Source organism: Sciurus vulgaris (assembly GCF_902686455.1).
Source record: "Sciurus vulgaris genome assembly, chromosome: 4".
In the NCBI taxonomy this organism is placed as follows: Eukaryota; Metazoa; Chordata; class Mammalia; order Rodentia; family Sciuridae; genus Sciurus; species Sciurus vulgaris.
Genome location: NC_136464.1, coordinates 17,761,880 through 17,780,318, shown reverse-complemented (window position 1 = coordinate 17,780,318; position 18,439 = coordinate 17,761,880). Strand labels below are relative to the sequence as shown.

The window sequence follows — 18,439 nt, the reverse complement described above, 5'->3', positions numbered from 1 at the left end:
TATGACTCAGAGCCTCCTTACTTCCTGGTTGAATGCCCAGTACCCTAGTCTGGGTGTTCGGACTTTTATGTCTTAGTGCAGCATGGATCATTTCAAATCAATCTGATTGTTAATGAGGAAAATTAATACATTATGAGGGACTACCAAATACGATCTCGAAGGTGTTGTGGAAAAGGTGTTAGAATTAGAACCACAACTTGCACATTGTACTTGAAGTGGTAAACCAACACCCCCATCGCTACTAAGTCTACCCGCCACCATCTTTCCAACACAGTGTGTTGGAAGCAGATGTTACACATTAAGATGATTTAAATTAAGCTTATCTCCCAGTTCCACTTAAGTCATTATGGCCAGTGTCCTCAGGGAAAGTCTTTGTGTGGTTGATATGCTTGCTAGAGCCAGTGGCTTTAGCAAGAATTCTATGTTAATCCGCAAAAGCACTGGCTGCGCTTTTTGGCACACCTGCATTCTCCAGGCATGTTAAACTCAGTCTCAGTAAGAGGCGCCTTGACTATAGTTTAGGAACTTAATGCCAAACCAAGTGTGTTTGTCTGCTAGGGTGCCATAATAAAGCACACAAGGTTAGTGTGTAAGCAGGTTTGGTCTCCCCTGAGGCCTCTCTTCTTGACTTTCAGGTGACCAGTTTCTCATTATGTCCTCACATGGGTTTTTCTCTGTGCACATGCATCCCTGCTGTCTCTTCCTCTTCTTGCAAGGTCACTAGTCCTATTGGATTAGGGCCCCATTATTAGGACCTCATTTAACCATAATTACCTCCTAGATCCTATCTTAGTCATATTGGGGGCTAGGGCTTCAACATGAATCTTGGGGGAGTTGATGGGGGAAATCAGTCTGTAATGCCCAGACTGACATTTAAGGGTTGCCACTCCCAGATTTTGACCTATCTTTCCAATTTTATTTCTTGTCACCCTTCATGCTTGCTAGGGTATAGACATGGTGTGGCTTGGTCTCTTGTCTTTCTTCATTCCCTTCCTCTTTGAAGGACTTCTCTGCCTCCATCTTCATAACCAGATCCCAACAGTCCTCTAAAGTTCTGTCCAATTTCCATCTCTCTTCCTAAAGAAGTCCTGGATGGCCATGACCTTGAAAGTGATCTCTGCTTCCCTAAACTCCCAAATGTTTTCCCTACCTCTTATGAGTGCAAGGGACCAGACTCTGCTGGTCTACCTTTATATCGTGGTTATCTCTGTGCCCATTTTATCTTATTTAACTAAAGAATTTATGGTGGTATCTGTGACCATCTCTAAGGCCAGTCCCACAGAGTTGTTCATCTTTTTTTTAATATATAAATGTACCAAATAAGCATTTGTTGACTGAGTGTCTGAATTAAATACTCTTCAAAGTCATCATCCAGGGCTTACTTGAACTTCTCTCCCCACAGTGGGTCATCTCCGAATTGGCTTGTTACACATACTCCATGGTGGCAGTCCCCCTGTATGACACCCTGGGAGCAGAAGCCATCATATATATTGTCAACAAGGGTAAAACTTCACTATTACATTACAACTTGATTCTTTCTTAATGCTGAGTGATTCTTCAATTTCAACTTTTTGCTTTTTGTTTTGTTTTACTTTAGCAGACTTGGAATGAAATGCTTGAGGCCAGAAAATAAATGCTTCAGACTTTCTGGTCCTGTAATACTAGAATATAATTTATAAGGAAATTACAAAAAAAAAAAAAAAAGCCTCTGAGGCCAAGATCTGCTTAGATAAAAGGTTCAATGAGATGCTTTGAGGGGAGGTAGTATAGCAATATAATTTAGAAATAAGATTACCTACTTGGAGCACATTGGATAAAAGAAGATAGGGTGCGTTTAATTGATAAATTATAATGGAAGCTCAGATTTAATTTTCTACTCTTTGTAAATTCAAGTCAGTTCAATCAACCAACAAGTACCAATATCCATGATAATTCAGTAGAAGAAAATTGCCATTGCCACCCAGGATGGTGGAGCTCTACTGTAATTTCAGTCACTAGGAGGCTGAGGCAGAAGGATCCCACGTTTGAGGCCAACCTGGGACCTTAGTGAGACTCTCAACAACTGAGCAATGCCCTGTCTCGAAATTAAATATGAAGAAAGGACTAGGGATGTATCTCAATGGTAAAAGGCCCCAGGGTTCAATTTTCACTACTAAAAAGAAAAAATGTCATTGTTAAACAAGTCCACGTTTAGTGAGCAAGTAGCAGTCCTTTCACATGCCCAAGATGTTACTTTTTTTCACAAAACTAGAAGATCAAACAACAGACACCAAAGAAGCTTTCTATTTTTGCAAATGAGTATTGGAGAAAATGCCAACATTTAGAATCACAAAATGCTTGTCTAGTACCAGTGTCCCCTCCTTTCTCTTCGACTCCCTCCTCAAAATAAAACCTGTAGACAGGACCTCGGCTATCCATGTCTGTTGTCTGAATGATTTCTAAAGCAAAAGGACTTTCAGGGTTCCACAGAAGCTATACATGTGTTAGCAGCATACAGGAAAACGAGGTGCTTCTGTTTCAGTAAAGCTCATTCATTATCAAGGGAACGTTTCAGCGATTACACTATAAATCTGATTTGCAGTTGTAATCTCCGGGGATCTACTAGTTTTGAAATATTTTGAAAATCTGTTTCTCCTCTCAAGACAATCAGACACTTAGCAGAGCAGGAGGGTGATCCGAGCCTCTATTTCTGCTTTCAGCTGATATCCCCACAGTCATCTGCGACACACCGGAAAAAGCCTCCGTCCTGATAGGGAACGTCGAGAAGGGCCTGACCCCAGGCCTGAAGATGATCATCCTCATGGACCCCTTCGATGACGAGCTGAAGCAGAGAGGAGAGAAGTGTGGAGTCGAGCTCCTATCCCTGTTTGATGCCGAGGTAGGAATCTGAAGCAGCTGGCAGCTGGCAGGCCGCTCCAGTGTCATGAGCAACTTACGGGACATCTACACAAAGCCCAGGGGTGCTGTTCTCCAGAGGTAGCGTAGGAGGAGTAAATTAGACTCGTGCTCAGAAGCTTTGAGAATAATTTCTTCAAGACAAATCAGAAAGCCACACCACAGGAGGATAAAGTCCTCTGGCCAGCTGCACAGACTTCTAAGCAGAGTGTGTGGACAGAGCAATGGCTGAGGACGTGGCTCCCGGAGCCAGGTTGCCTGGGCTCACGTTCCAGCTCCACATCTGTTAGTTAGGCGACATTAGGCAAGTGACTCCATACCTCCCTTTCTCCACCAATAAAATGAAGATAAAAATAGGTCCTACCTTACAGGGGTGTTTAAAAAATTAAATGAGTATGTGTAGATTACTCAGGAACGTGATCAGCATGTTGTATGCCCTGGCATGGTAACTATTCCTGTTATTCAAAGATTTAGTTATGGTCCTAGATGCCTAAATCTTTAGAGTATGGTTGGAAGTTGGGACATTTGGGATCTGCCCTCTTTAGGTCAATATTCTGGAGAAACTTCATGTTCCTTCCTGGGGCTTCCGTTGTGCCTGAATATTGGCTTCTGGGTTCCATCCAGGTTGGAATTTTGGTTATATTCCTATAGAGGTGTTCTTGTGGGAAAGGGAAAAAGAGGGCCACATTAGCAGCAAGTCTGTCCCAATGAATGTCTTTTTTTTTTTTCCCCCTTCTGTTCATGTAGAATCTAGGCAAAGAGAACTTCAGAAAACCTGTGGTAAGTTTTCTCCTGCCTGAATTTGAGTCTTGCCATGGTCTACTATCAAAGCTCATGATAGATTAAGCCCTATGCTTTTCCCTCTAGCCTCCCAGCCCAGAAGACCTGAGCATCATCTGTTTTACCAGTGGAACCACAGGTTAGTGCCATGAGGTCCTGCCAGGGTCCCTGGTCAGTCAGAAGCATGGCTTGAGTACCTGGCCAAAAGTTGGGCTACCATGATCCCTATCCTTAGTTCTTACAATCTAAGGTTTTTGAATGTATGCAGTGAAATAAGCCAATCCCCAAAAAACAAAGGCCGAATGTTTTCCCTGGTAAGTGGATGATGATACATAATGAGAGTTGCGGGGTGGAGGGTAAGAGAAGAATGGAGGAACTTTAGATTACATAGAGGAAAATGAGAGGGAGGAGGGGGCGGGGGTATGAAAACTGGTGGAATGAGACAGACACCATTACCCTATGTACATGTATGATTACACGAATAGTGTGAATCTACTTTGTGCACAACCATGGAAATGAAATGATGTACCCCATTTGTGTACAATGAATCAAAATGCAGTCTGTAAAAATAAATAAATAATAAATAAGTAAATGTAGATTCCCAAATAGAAAAACTCAAGCATAGGTAAATAGATTTCACTGAATACACATGGGAGCGTTTACATTCTGTGACTATCAGGGGCCTTGAAGATGATGTCAGAAAGTCAATCCCCCCACTCCCCGCCCCAACCTACCACTCTCTTTAGACACCACTGAGATGGTTTCATTCCATCAGGGTAGCTTGGTGACAGTTCTTCACAATGGCTGTACCCTTCCCTGACATCTCCCATCTAGTAGAGTGCTTAATCCTTTTAAATATAGCCCATGATGGTCTACAGTTACAGCCATTTCAGTATGCCTGGTTTGTAAGTTTTATACCAATACTACTAGGTAATAGCGTTAGATCTGAAGTCTCAGACATATGAACAGCACAGGAGGGATTTACTTGAATTTTTCTCCTCAACTGTGTTGCTCTCTGAGATCATGACTCTGCCCTCAGTGGTAGTAGAAGGTCAAGAGCGCATCGAGTAGTAGACTCTCTGGGGCATTAATCATTCCTAAACAGCGGCATATACATCCACAAAAAGACAGTGACAGAGAAAAGTTCTTGGCTCTTTGAGCGGAACCAATTGAATGCAACTGCTTTCAAGGCCAAAGGCTACCTATTAGCTACATAAAGGATCTTTCTCTGCACCTCTTATTTCCTACAGGTGACCCCAAAGGAGCTATGATAACCCATCAAAACATTGCTTCAAATGCTGCTGCTTTTCTCAGATGTCTGGAGGTCAGTGGTCATTTGAAAAAGAGGTCCTCATTAAAATGTGAATCAGTTATAAGATTTTTATTCTTAAAGTTAGAGGAGACAGAGAAAGAGAGCGGGGGTGGGGGTAGGTTAAAGGCCTGAGAATAATCTTTGTCTGCAAGACCATACAGTTTCAAGCCTTTGACTTTAGGATGACTGCAAACCTTACACTCCAGGCAGTTCAAAGCAGCTCCTACTAGAGGTACACAGTGTGCAGCTGTGGCAGTCCCAAGAAGGGGGAGCTTTTAAATCTCCACTGGATAAGAATGTTGGTATTAATCCACTGCTGCTCCTCTTTGTCCCCTGATCTACAGCATACTTTCCAGCCCACACCAGAGGATGTGACCATATCCTATCTGCCCTTGGCTCATATGTTTGAGAGGGTTGTACAGGTGAGTGTCCCATGTTCCTAGCATGTATGTGAAAAGGAAGTCCTGCCTTGCTGGTCCCACATTTACTCCAAAGCCAGTGGTGCAGCATTTACAGCTCTCTCTGTACTGCGTCAGCCTCAGGTAGGGAGTTGACTCATTTGAGTCCTGATCCTGGCAGGACCTCTGACTCCTTGCATTCTTCCTTTTGAGTGTGCAAGTGCCCAAGGAGGCTTATCCTTGCTTCCGCCTTCATAGGATACAAGTCCAGTGATCCCCACCAGGGGCTTGCCATCTGTCTGCCCTGAATTCTGGCTGACACGTGAGATGCTGTGTTTTTCTTTTTACTTATACTAGTTAAAGACCATTTTTTTTGTATTGTAGATGAACAGCATGCCTTTATTTTGTTTTCTTATTTCTGTATGTGGTGCTAAGGATTGAACCCAGTGCCTCACACATGCTAGTCAAGTGCTCTGCCACTGAGCCCCAGTCCCAGTCCTAGCCCCTCGTTAGACTTTTTGAAAAGATCTAGGCTTAGAGAAGAAGAGACTCCCCACAGAGGGGCAGGGAAGGAGCCTTTGATCCAGGTAAGATGAGAGGTGGCCCCAGGAATCTTTCACACCACATCTGAGTGTGGAAGGTAGTGTTACCAGCCCTCCTGGTGCCAAGGAGGGTTTGTACTTCTGCCCTCTGGGAATGGTCTCTGGGTTTTTCAGCTATTTTAAGGCTGATTTGATTTGATTGTTGACCTTTCAAAAACATAGGTGGTATGGTGGTAATCCTCCTGCTCCCCGTCTCCATATTTCTTCATCCACCCTATCATTGGTTGGTGTATAAAATGTCAAAAGATGAGATTTAGTTTGTTGGACTAAAACATTTACAAACAATTAATAAAAAATTGATTCTAATGAACCTTTAAAATATTTTGACACTTTTGAAACAGGGATGGTCTTAATATTGAAGGCATGTCCCATTTTGACAGTTTTTCTTGGGGCCACTTAGCAAACCCTGTCTTATGAAGGATGATATCTTGGACAGAATTGTGGGGGCAGGGCCCATGCTTCACAGTCTGTCTTACGTTTCCTGCCACCTCAGGCTCTTGGAGTCCTGAGTTCTTAGACCTGGACAGGGATGCTGTACTGAGAAATGTGCCCAACAGCCTCATCTCATTTCCTCACTCCCAATCAAGACTGGAAGTGGTCCTGTGTTCTGAGCCTTCTCTTTGGTTCTGCTTTCAGGCTGTCATTTACTCCTGCGGATCCAGAGTTGGGTTCTTCCAAGGAGATATCCGGTTGCTGCCTGATGATATGAAGATGCTAAGGCCCACAGTGTTTCCCACAGTGCCTCGACTCCTTAACAGGGTCTATGATAAGGTACTGACTTGCTCCTGCTGGCTTGCCCTGAGATGGAGGGACTGTGTACTGCCAAGAAATTAGCTCCACCTCCAGCCCTAGCCTCCAAGTATCTGTTTAAAGTCATATTTACAACTTCTGGTGTGAGAAACCATAATAAATGAAGCCCCCTTTTCTCTGGATAAGATTACTGATCTGAGGAGATGTTCAATTCAGACATGGGGAGCCCCTCAATGTTCAGCCAACTTACTGGGAAGTTGTCACTCTGATTCATATGTGCTTGTTTTTGAGATTCTTGCCAAAGCACCAGGCCATGTGATAAACATTTCAAATGCATTCTCTCATTTAATACTCACCGAAACAGAAAATCACATTTCTTCCTATTTCTGATAATGAGGAAACTGAACCTTGGAAGTTGAAGAACTTGCTCAGAGGCACATCTAAGAAGGAAAAAGGGCAGAGTCAAACTGTCACATGGTAGTTTTAGCTGTCATTAATCACTGCTCATTGGGGTCTGCAAATGTTTTTGTTTTTTTTTTTCCAATTCCAATTCTATCATTTCTCCTGCATTCAGTTAAGATCCCACCACAAAGACTTAATGAATATTTTATTCTTTCCTTTAATTAATCAGTCTTCAGAATAATGAATTGTTGCCCCAGTAATATTCAAAAGTGGCCACTGAAAGTTTTTTTTTTTTTTGGGGGGGGGAGCGGTATTATTATGAATTCATGATTTTTATATTTATTTTAGGCATTCATCTTGATATTCAAATTATCCCATCTTAGAAGTTGGGAACCACCATCAAGTTGCTCATGTGTCCTTTTGACATGACCCCAGTAGTCTTTGTTAGGTTCCTTGCTTTGTGATGTCCTAAGAGCATCTTGTGTATTTCTCACCTAAGTAGCCACTGGAGCTGGGATTTGAAGACAGGTGGTATAGAAGCTTCTCTTAATTCCACAGGCTTGGAGTCTTGTGGAAATAATATGTGACCATTTTTCACATGCTTTCAACTCCACCTCTGAGATTCCAAATTACCCATTCACATTTGGGCTCTTACCAGAGGCCAAACTGGAGTACCAGGGACAGAGCAGGCAGCATTCTAGAGCAGAGTGCATGGCACTGAAAGCCCAAATCTCTAACGAAATTGTTAACAATTCTTACTGTTCCTCATCATTCTATGTTATTAGATTGGGTTGTTATAGTTTTTCCATTGGACTTTTTTTTAGAGAGGTAAATATAATATTGTAATATCTAATATACAATTTGCTTCTGGGACTTATTTTTTTAAATGGAGGACTTTATTAACATGAATCTGCAGTTCTACATCTTTGTGAGTGACTTGTTAGAAAGAGAGTTAGTCTTGTGACTGCTGAAGAAATCACTTATGGTTCAGAGATATGGTACAGTGCAGGCAGCAGTTAGTGTAAATAGGAGAAAGTGAAATGTTGGTAAAATGATGTTATAAGCATGAGTACATAACTAGTGCCTAGAGCACAATTTGCATTAGAGGGTGAGAATGAACAACCGTGGTTGTTGGAGGCCAAGAAATAGAAACATAAACATAGAAGATAGCCAGGGAGATATTATTCAAATTTTCAACTAAAAAGAACTGGATTTTCTTGACTCCAAATTCTGGTACAGTGAAATCTTGAAGGCTGGAATATGGAGTGCAGGAGTTAATTTCAGAAATATAGGGGTTTCTTTGAGCTGTACTTGGGGAAACTCTTCTTAGGTAGGAGTCTGGTTGATAGACTAGAGTATCACAATGATACCAGGGTCAGAAAGACCAGGGAAATAACATGATCTGGGAAAAATTGTGTCAAATGGTCAAGGTCAATGCGGAGAAACCATTTAAGTAGCAAAGTGTATTAGATTTCATATGCTGTGGCTAAAAGCATTTGTGTTACAGAGAGAGGTGGTACTTTTCCAAATTTAGGGGATATAAATACATCATAGGGGCAGGGGAAGGGAGAGGTGGTATTATTTTTAAAAGTCAGACTCCTTAGCCCTTCTTTGACCTGCTATGTCAAAAGCTCTAAAGGGGGTGCCCATTGAGTTACTTCTAAATCTCTTTTTTTTTTTAGCCTAGTGACTTCATAGGTAGTCTTTCTTGATCACCTTTGGCTTATCTCAGTTGTCAAAGTTGATTACCAAGGACCAGAAATCTGGGAGTGCTGAAGCTCTGTATGTAGATACTAAGTTCATTGCTTTCTGAGTGTGGTTGTAATTCCTAGGGCTCATCGTTATTCAGCAACACAGTTCATGAACATGGGACACTTACATTTGAAACTAGAAGGCATCATCTATGGCTTACTAATGGTCTTAGTAATTATCTCCAGCAGACTTCCAACTCAAAGGAACTGTCACTCTGCAGGTACAAAATGAAGCCAAGACCCCCTTGAAGAAGTTCTTGCTGAACCTGGCTATTTCCAGTAAATTCAATGAAGTGAAAAATGGTATCATCAGGCGTGACAGTATATGGGACAAATTAATCTTTTCAAAGATTCAGGTAAGTTGGGTAGGTCCTAAACAGATCCAACCAAATACAGGGTCTACACACTGCTCAGAACACTTTTCTCTTCCTCTCATGCTTGAGCATTACTGTAACTGAGACCCTGTGTCCACTCACCTCTTATATTCCTTTTGTACAACTTTGCCACCAGAGATTTGGTCAAAAAGAATAAAACATTTTATTTAGGTACTAGAATTCTCTATTATTCTCCTACATGATCTGTTGAGATTATGAGTAATTCAAGGGGCCCCAGAATACAAATTATTTGAAGAACTTAAAAATATATACAAATTCTGGTTCTGGCATGGATGGTGATAACAATAATAGCTAACCTTTTACATGCTTTTCCACAATGCACATAGTCTAAGTGTTTGCAAATTAAACTAGTTTAATTCTTATAACAACATTGGGTAGGCTGTTATGCCTATTTTACAGTGGAAGAAACTGAAACCAAGTGGAAAGGTTTCAGCAGATCTTTTGTTTCTACTGAGCAGGACAACCTGGGCGGGAGGGTTCGTGTCCTGATTACTGGAGCTGCCCCCATCTCCTCTCCAGTCTTGACATTCCTCCGGGCGGCCATGGGATGTCCGGTAAGATTTTGCTTTTGCGTAAATAGTACTTGCTACTAAAATAAAAATGAAAACACAATGAAAAATACCAGAGAGAAAGTCACCCAAAATCTCAAAGCCAAGAGAAAGCATCTTACTAGTCAACTCTTTATGCATCTGTGTACAGACACCTTCACATAAATGGAATCTGGATTCTAGAATACTGTTTTAACAATATCCCATCAGAATTGTTCCTTGTCAAATAGAGCTACATCATTTTAATGGTTTTACAATAGTTCCTTGAATTTACTCAAACGAGTCTACTACGAACAGACACTTGAGCTGCTTACCATTTTTTCACTGTTATAATCAATAAAATGCTAGGGACACATGAATTCTTTAGTATTTGTGCAATTGTCAATTTAGAATAAATCCATGCAGGTAGGAATTATTGGGTCAAAGTGCATGCATCTATATCTGTATCTGTGCCTACATTTACATGTTAATGTGCATTATCAAACTCACCTCCGGAAAGATCTTGTCTTCCATATACATTCCCACAAATAATGTCTGATGCTTCATTTTCCCACACTCTTGCTAGCGAAAGGTTTTGTCATTTAAACCTTAGCCAGTTAGTGATCTGGATTGAAAAACCTTATTGCAGTGTTTCTTTTATTAACACTGAACATCTTTTCTATTGCTAATTGACACTTGATTTTCTTATGAACTACTCTATTAAATTCCTTACAGAAAAATGGGCAAAGGATGATCTGATTCTCTCATTTTGCTAAGAATTCTTCAGATGATAATAAAGTTAGTCTTTGTTGCCATAGAAATATTTTCTTAGTCTAATTTTTTTATTGCCTTGTGTATTACTATTATAAAAGTTTCAAATGTTTATGCAGTAAAATTGATTGTTTACAATTTGTGACTTTTGAATTGCTTAGATAGAACTTTCTAATCCCCATTATTTCATAAAACTGTTCGATCCTGTATTTTCTGGCAACCTTTTGGTTTTACAGTTTTTCCATTTCCATCTCTGCTCCATCTGGACTGTATAAAGGGCCTGGGCATGGATATTGCTTTCCTACTAATGAATGACTAGTTTTATCATTTAACCAACCATGCACAGCATGAACAAAAGAGAACACAGGCACAGGCTTGTCCTTGCAGAGAATGTCCCTGCCCATAAAACCATAATCAAAATGGATACCCTTCGGCTATTCTTAGTATTTTCCCTTCCCTTAACCCCTGAGACCAATAGACCAGAGAATCCTTTTTCCACCCCCACTTCCAGAAATGCTTCTCTAAGCCTTTCTCTTTATCTCTACCAACACTGCCTATCATAGCCACACCCACCTTTGCAGTAGTCTATCAACTTACTTCCTGCCACCAGCCTCTCCCGTCAAGATTATCTTCTGTACTGGAGTGAGCAAACTGCAACACAGGCCAAATCTGGCCACTACTTGCCTTTATAAAGGACATTTTATTGGAAAACAGCCATACCTGTTCATTTATATAAAGCCTATGGCTGCTTTTGTGCTACACTGGCTGAGTGAAGTTGTTGAGACAGAGACCAGATGGCTCACAAAGCTGAAAATATCTTTCTTTGTGCAGAAAAAGTTTGCCAACCCCTGTCCTTTCTCAAAGCCAGAGCCATTGTCCTGTAACGTATCCAGTGCTTCGTTTCTTCAGTTCTTTCAGTGGCGCTCCATCATCCAGGTTCAAATCCAGGTGCAACTGGGAAGCACATCACTTAATCAATAATTTGCATTTTCCCACCTACTTGAAATGCCACATTTGTCATTCAGTTTCCAATACTTTGGTTTGTTTCTGAACTTTTTGGTCTTTTTGGTTTTTGAGTGAGCCCTCAGTTGCAAAGACTCAGTTAACAGCTAGGGCGTACATTTGGTCTAGTTTTTAAGAAACTAAATGCCTCCTACACTTAGAAACTTTGCTTTTCTCAGGTCTTGGCCATAGGCATAGCTACCTCATACTTTATCTTGAGTAAGTCTCAAAGCTTTTGTTGGGTTTCCCAGGTGTTTGAAGCTTATGGCCAAACAGAATGCACAGCTGGCTGCACAATTACATCACCTGGAGACTGGACATCAGGTAGGCTCTCCACCTGCTGGGCAGTGAGTGAAAGAGTTCTAACTAAACCGAGACTTTGGAGTTCAGATAATCTTGATGCTCCAAAACAATGTGGCAAATGCCAAACTTAAGCTTTGGGTCCCAGCTTGCCTATTTTGACACTTTCATTGGTATCAGATGTTTTTTCAATCCTATTTTTTTTTTAAGAGTTGATCCATCAATATGTCACAAATATGTTTAGGATTTTATCCCTTTAAGGTTTCCCAGCTAATTCAGAGAGGTGTGTTCTAGGTCACGTTGGTGTCCCTGTGGCTTGCAATTATGTGAAGCTGGAAGATGTTCCAGACATGAACTACTTCTCAGTGAACAATGAAGGAGAGGTGGGTAGGTCATGCCCTGTAGTCAGATAATCACAGTGGAGAGGTTCAGACCAGAAAGTACACATACTTAAGGGCACCTTTGGGTTTGACTCTTTTGAGATCTTTATCGGAATTAAATATCTGAGCTTTACTTTTCTATCCCCTACAATGGGGACTAAAATATGATGTTCTTTCCACTCTAGTGGAAACCATCAGATGACTAAGGTGGGAGCAGGTTTTATAAAGCTCCCCTGCTGAGAGTAGCAAACTTTGCTATTTTACAACCTTTTTCTGTCTGGTGTGCAGATCTGCATCAAGGGCACTAATGTGTTCCAAGGGTATCTAAAGGACCCTGAGAAGACACAGGAAACCCTGGACAAGGATGGCTGGCTTCACACTGGAGACATTGGTCGTTGGCTTCCAGTAAGTTTTTCTTCTTAACTCCGAAGTCTATGCTACTGCACTGGAGAGAGCAATCTGGAGAGAGGCTGGTGACAATCTATCTATAAGAGGGACAGAAATGCAAGAAGGAATTTGGAGGGGGACAGGTGTATATCCTCCCTGGCCTGTGGCTTCCTCTTACTATAAAAAGAAGAAACAATTCAAAGAAACTGGCAAGGGAATTGGAAGATCTGTGTTCTAGTCATAGCTTTTTGGACCAACAATATGAAATCCTGAAAAAGGTTAACATGTAATTCAGACCTGCCAAAGCTAGAGAGGTTTTGCTTATAGAAGACACCAAGACAGACCAGTTGAAGGTTTTCTTCGTTCCTGATTCCTTATCAAATACAATGCTAGCAGTAGTCAACGGTACAGGCACTGTTTCCAGACCAAACCTGAAAGCAGGATTCTAGATAGTTTTAGACCTCTGAGCTGGCATGGATCCCCTGTAATGGGATGTGGATGTTGGAAATATATAAAAATAAGTTTTCTTTGGGCAGATAATTCTGTGTCCACGACTTTTGCCTTTTGTGAGTTTCAAAGGGATGTTTCTTATCAATTAATTCAGAGACAAATCAAAACAAGGAAGCAGGATTTCTAAACCAAGTTTTTACAGAGGCTAGTGTTTGCCTCTCAATGAAATTTACAGTCCCTCTCCGCAGAAGACACAGCAACCTTTTTATAGCTTGGCTTGCTGATAAACAATCAGCAGTAGTTGCTTATGGATCCCACCTGTTTTCCTAAGAAGAGAGGAAATCATGGCATGGGGGTGATGGAGCCTTCAACCCCTCCAAAGTTTTCTTTGTCTGCTAGGTGCTGGGGGAGTTGAAGTGTAACTAGACCCTAAAACTCCTTTCTTGCTCAATAACCAAAATTTAAGTAAGATTCAAAGAGTGCTTGACAATGAGACCTCTAAGAACATGGTCGTAACAATGTAGTTCATAGTTTGGGGTGTCAATAGTATAATGCTAACATATGTTTCTATTTAATAAGTGTTCCCTGCTCTAATAAGCCCAGGATGTAGGCAATAGATGTGTCCCCCTCACTGGGGTTATAAAAGGTTTCTCTTTATTAATCACTTCCAGATAACGTTAGGCTGAATTGATGAGTCAGCCTCATTGATGTCACAGGGTTGGTTCAACCTATCACCCTACTTACAGTGTGATGATGTGGACTGTACTTGCCACTTGCCCCAATTCTACAATTCAAATCCTTAAGAACATAAGCTCCTTAGGGAAATGAAGCTGAAAATCACCATAGGTGGCTGGTCAGAGAGCTTCCTCAGCCCTGCTTCTGTCCCAACAAGCCCAACTATTGCCTTGCTTGACTAGCACAGTGGAGCTGCTTCAGCCTGTCCTGGATAGAACAAGAGGGAAACAGAACAGGCATTCAGGTGCAGGGAGAACAGATGAATGCAAAAGTCTTGATAAAAAGATAACCCCTGCCCTACTCCTGAGAGTCCTGGAGATGGAGTAATGGGAAATGAAACTATAGGAAATCGACAGCTTCAAAATTTCTTCATTGGTTGAGGTACCATTTACATAACCCCAGCAGGTCCCAGTGACTTTTTTTGAGGCTGCCCCTTGACTGTCCACTATAGACTGGCTCTTGCTGGAAGTCGCTTCTCTTTCTTCCATAGCCAAGAAAGAGAATCGAGAGACCCTCAGAAGTCTCTAGAGATATCAGCCTTAAAGAGGAATGATATCTATGACTTCCCTACCATCCCCACTGACATCACCCCAGTGGGTCAAAAATACTGATGCTTTTATCTGCCTCATACAGAATGGAACTCTGAAGATCATTGATCGGAAAAAGAACATTTTCAAGCTGGCACAAGGAGAATACATTGCTCCAGAGAAGATAGAAAACATCTACATCCGGAGTAGACCAGTGTTACAAATTTTTGTACATGGGGAGAGCTTACGGGTAATAGACCATTTTAAAAATAGGCATTTTCAGGCTCAGACTATGCTGGTTCCTTTGCTACAGTAATTTTCTCTTTTTGGTACTAAGGATTGAACTCAGGAATGCTTAACCACAGAGCCACATCCCCAGTCCTTTCTGTTTTGAGACAGGGTCTCAGTTGCTGAGGGTCTTGCTAAGCTGCCAAGGCTAGCCTCAAACTTGTGATCTTCCTGCCTCAGGCTCCTGAGTCACTGGGATTACAGGTGTGCACCACCATGCCCAGCTGTAGCTACAGGAAAGCTGTATGAGTGGGTTCAGGATGAGAAGATCCTAACTTTTAAAAATAAAGAATCAAAGCTATATTCTAAATTTCAAATAAGACAATATAAATGAAAAACTTTAGAAACTATGATGGACTATAAAAATAAGCAGAATTGTTAAAACATTCATTGGTAGTTTTTTTATATGTTGTCAATGGACCCTTATGTTTTTAAATTTATTTATATGCGGTGCTGAGAATCGAACCCAATGCCTCACACATGCTAGACAAGTGCTCTACCACTGAGCCACAGCCACAGCCACAGCCCTCATGGATAGCTTTTATCCCACAATAAAATGAGTGCACTTTATTTCACTCCCACAACAAACTCTCATATACACTGTGCTTTAACTTGGCTTTGGGGGCAGGGTATTGACTTGGACAGGCTGGAGATTCTTAAAAGATTCTATCACCTCTTTTTAAAGAATCAAATTTGGATAGAATATCTTTGTAATAAGATGTTGAGTGGGGCAATGGACTCAGACGTCCATGGGAGTTTGAAGTATATGGTAAGAAAGAGGGATGACAATGGTACCGAATTTGAAGCCTGGGAGCAGGAGCTGCTGTAATGATAGACCCGCTTTCTCTACCCTTGGGGCTGCCCTTACGCTGGGTCTCTCATGCACTTGCACCTCGTGGTTCTTTTCCAGTCATCCTTAGTAGGAGTGGTAGTTCCTGACCCAGATGTGCTTCCCTCATTTGCAGCCAAGCTTGGGGTTAAGGGAACTCTTGAAGAACTGTGCCAAAACCAAGTAAGTGTTGTGTAGAAAGAACTCATGCACACCCATGGGCTCATTGTTGGGGAGAAGAGGCCCTGCCACCTGGGTACCCCAAACTTCTTCTCAGGGGGAACAGGCTCCTCATGTTTCTGTGACAGGGAGCTGTAGCCTGAATAGACTGAATAGTTTTGACTGTGGGATAAAACGGGAGTTTAAAAATCAAAACCCAATTCTTTTTATAGTAATATGTTCTTTGTATGTGTGTGGGGGGAGGTAAGAAAATAAAATGTGCCATCCAGAGAAAACCCATTTAGATTTGCATTTTCATTTTTTTCATAAATACAAGGCATATAATGTGCTTATACATACTTTTATATCATGCCTTTATCTGAATCAATTTTTACAGGCATTTTGAGGTAGTTTATGCTTAGCCTTTAAGTTCTTTTTTAACTGGTCATGCTTTAAGTGATGTTTCCTGTTCTTAGATTTTAAAGGAAGCCATTTTAGAAGATTTGCATAAAAATGGGAAAGAAGGTGGACTCAAATCCTTTGAACAGGTATGTACCTACCGCTGATACTATCCTGGTCTCACAGGTCAAGCTAGAAAGTTTTATTTAAGTTCCTGTTTTTGGTGGGATTTGAGTATATGTAATTTCCTGGGCTAGGGGTGTGGCTCAGTGGTAGGGCATTTGCCTAGCAGGCACAAGGCCCCAGGTTCAATCCCCCACCTTTTCAAGTACTTGCACTGTTCCTTTTTGCTGTGAATTATTCATTCTCCCTACTCATTTATTTCCCAAATTATAAGTGCATGAGAATGCGCCTGGGTTACTGTATCTTCACCCCTCCACGGTGTCATCGTCATTTCTATAAAGTGAAATAGTCTTTGACCGAAGTTCTTCGTAGAGCACTCAGAGGGCTGCACAGAAAAGTCCCAATCACTAATATAAATGCATATTGTACTTACCTCATCTTCTAGGTCAAAAACATCTTTCTTCATCCAGAGCCATTTTCCATTGAAAATGGGCTCTTGACACCAACACTGAAAGCAAAACGAGGAGAGCTCTCCAAATACTTTCGGACCCAAATCGACAGCCTCTATGAGAGTATCAAGGAATAGGTTAAGGTATTTATGCTGAAGGGGCTTGGAGCAGCCTGCCTGCTCAATCCACCTTGCCTTGTGAGAATATGGATTAAAAATTATTCTTCTATTCATTTTGTTGTCCCTCCTGTTTTACCTACGGAACTCTCAAATATACCTTGTTTTTAATACTAGAATTCTAATGCAGAAGCTTAGCCCTGAAATAAATCCAGTTCTGCCCATCTTAGTCATTGCTGGCATCAAGGCTTAAGGCAACACGCCTTTCTTAAAAGACCTGGTTCATGTTCTTTGTCCCTTCCTCATCATCTCTAACCTTAATGCCACCTTTATTGGTGATCAGTAGCTCTAAGGTCAAAGGGTCCCCTTGCAAAGTTTTGTCCTTCTTTTATAGTAAAACCTAGATGGCCTGCAGACCCAACACTTATTTAGTTGTCCAAAGTTCAAATCAAGAGGTCTTTGTGTTCTGAAAAATTGTTTACAGTTCATGTTTTCTAGTTACTCCACAAAACCTAAAACTGAAGTTCTAAGTCAAGTTTTAATCTGTTGCTCATATTAGCCATAACTGAGACAAATTTCTTCTATGTATTTCTGTATACACTAAAGTCTGTGTTCACAAGGGAAAAGTTTATCATACCGAGCATTTCCTAAATTCTCTATTTAGATCTAGTTAGAAACTGAGCCTATGACATGTCCAAAAAGAATGTTGGTCATAAAGTGTTATCTACAGTGGTAGCTGGTGACTAAATCTGTTCCTTACAGTTTGCTGCTGAGCTGGAAGCTGTGGGGGAAGGAGTTGAAATGTATGTCCAGTGAGCTTTTCCAGGAAATGAAGCAAGCACTGAAAAAAATCCTCCTGGCACTGGGAACAAAGCTCTGTGGGCGAACGTGATGCCCACACAACAGGCTTATCTTCTGTGAAGGAACCAACTGACCTTTCCCCCTGGACTCCAGTTCCTGCTGTACCTTACCCCAAGATAGCACTTGTTGGCCCTACCTGTAAATGTAATCTTTAAAATAAACTATTGCAGATACTTAGGTTGTGGTGTTTATTGCCTCAAGGGCTCTGATGAGAATCAGTCCTCAACACTTAGAAATCAAATTGATTAGTGGTTCTCAAATTTGGGTGCACACAAGATTTACCTAGAAGTTTGAAAAGATATTATTGCCCAGGTGCTGCCTCAGGGGCCCTGAGTTAAGGGGCCTGGGATATAGCTGGAGCATGAGAATTGTTAAAAGATCTCCAGATATCCTAGTATGCAACCAAGTTTGATAAGTAAATTGAGAGGACCAGTCTTCTTTATCCTACAGCTATAATAAAACATGAGCTCAGCCCAAACCTGAAGCACTAATTCATATTTTCTCCTTTTCCACCTTGGTCGTACTCTTCTTGACTAGAGTTCCTTTCTGGCCTCTAACTAGTTAAGGAGAATGTTCTTAGACGGTCTTTTTAGATGCTGCCCAGAAAAGCTGAAGAAATGTCTACACTTGAATATCTGAAACAAAAGGAAGGCCGGAACTAACTTGTAGGGCCCTCTGTGGGCTAGCTGGCTCTCATTTCTTTGACTTCCCCCTTTTCCCCCTACCCCAACTGACCTTTGCTGGCTGCTCTACTGTTCCTCAAACATGTCAGGCACATTTCAGTTTCCTTGGGTTCTTGCTGTCCCCTCTGCCTAAAATGCAGATACCACCAGAGGCACATGACTTGTTTC

The 18,439-nt window shown here is 41.4% G+C and overlaps 1 protein-coding gene across 4 annotated transcripts in view; it reads left to right on the top strand.

The window, feature by feature from the left end:
• ACSL5 (acyl-CoA synthetase long chain family member 5) overlaps nt 1-17,765 on the top strand; it is a 40,368-nt gene extending 22,603 nt beyond the window's left edge. For all 4 annotated transcript variants that reach the window (XM_079137513.1, XM_079137512.1, XM_079137511.1 and 1 more), the window contains exons 6-22: nt 1,403-1,502; nt 2,700-2,878; nt 3,643-3,675; nt 3,763-3,814; nt 4,926-4,999; nt 5,332-5,409; nt 6,624-6,758; nt 9,112-9,246; nt 9,744-9,839; nt 11,837-11,909; nt 12,180-12,268; nt 12,554-12,670; nt 14,471-14,614; nt 15,563-15,664; nt 16,117-16,188; nt 16,608-16,754; nt 17,490-17,765. In XM_079137513.1, the coding sequence (XP_078993639.1) occupies nt 1,403-1,502; nt 2,700-2,878; nt 3,643-3,675; nt 3,763-3,814; nt 4,926-4,999; nt 5,332-5,409; nt 6,624-6,758; nt 9,112-9,246; nt 9,744-9,839; nt 11,837-11,909; nt 12,180-12,268; nt 12,554-12,670; nt 14,471-14,614; nt 15,563-15,664; nt 16,117-16,188; nt 16,608-16,748 (1,620 nt within the window). In that variant the 3' untranslated portion in view covers nt 16,749-16,754; nt 17,490-17,765. The remainder of the gene's footprint in view (nt 1-1,402; nt 1,503-2,699; nt 2,879-3,642; nt 3,676-3,762; nt 3,815-4,925; nt 5,000-5,331; nt 5,410-6,623; nt 6,759-9,111; nt 9,247-9,743; nt 9,840-11,836; nt 11,910-12,179; nt 12,269-12,553; nt 12,671-14,470; nt 14,615-15,562; nt 15,665-16,116; nt 16,189-16,607; nt 16,755-17,489) is intronic.
• The last annotated feature ends 674 nt before the right edge of the window (nt 17,766-18,439 follow it).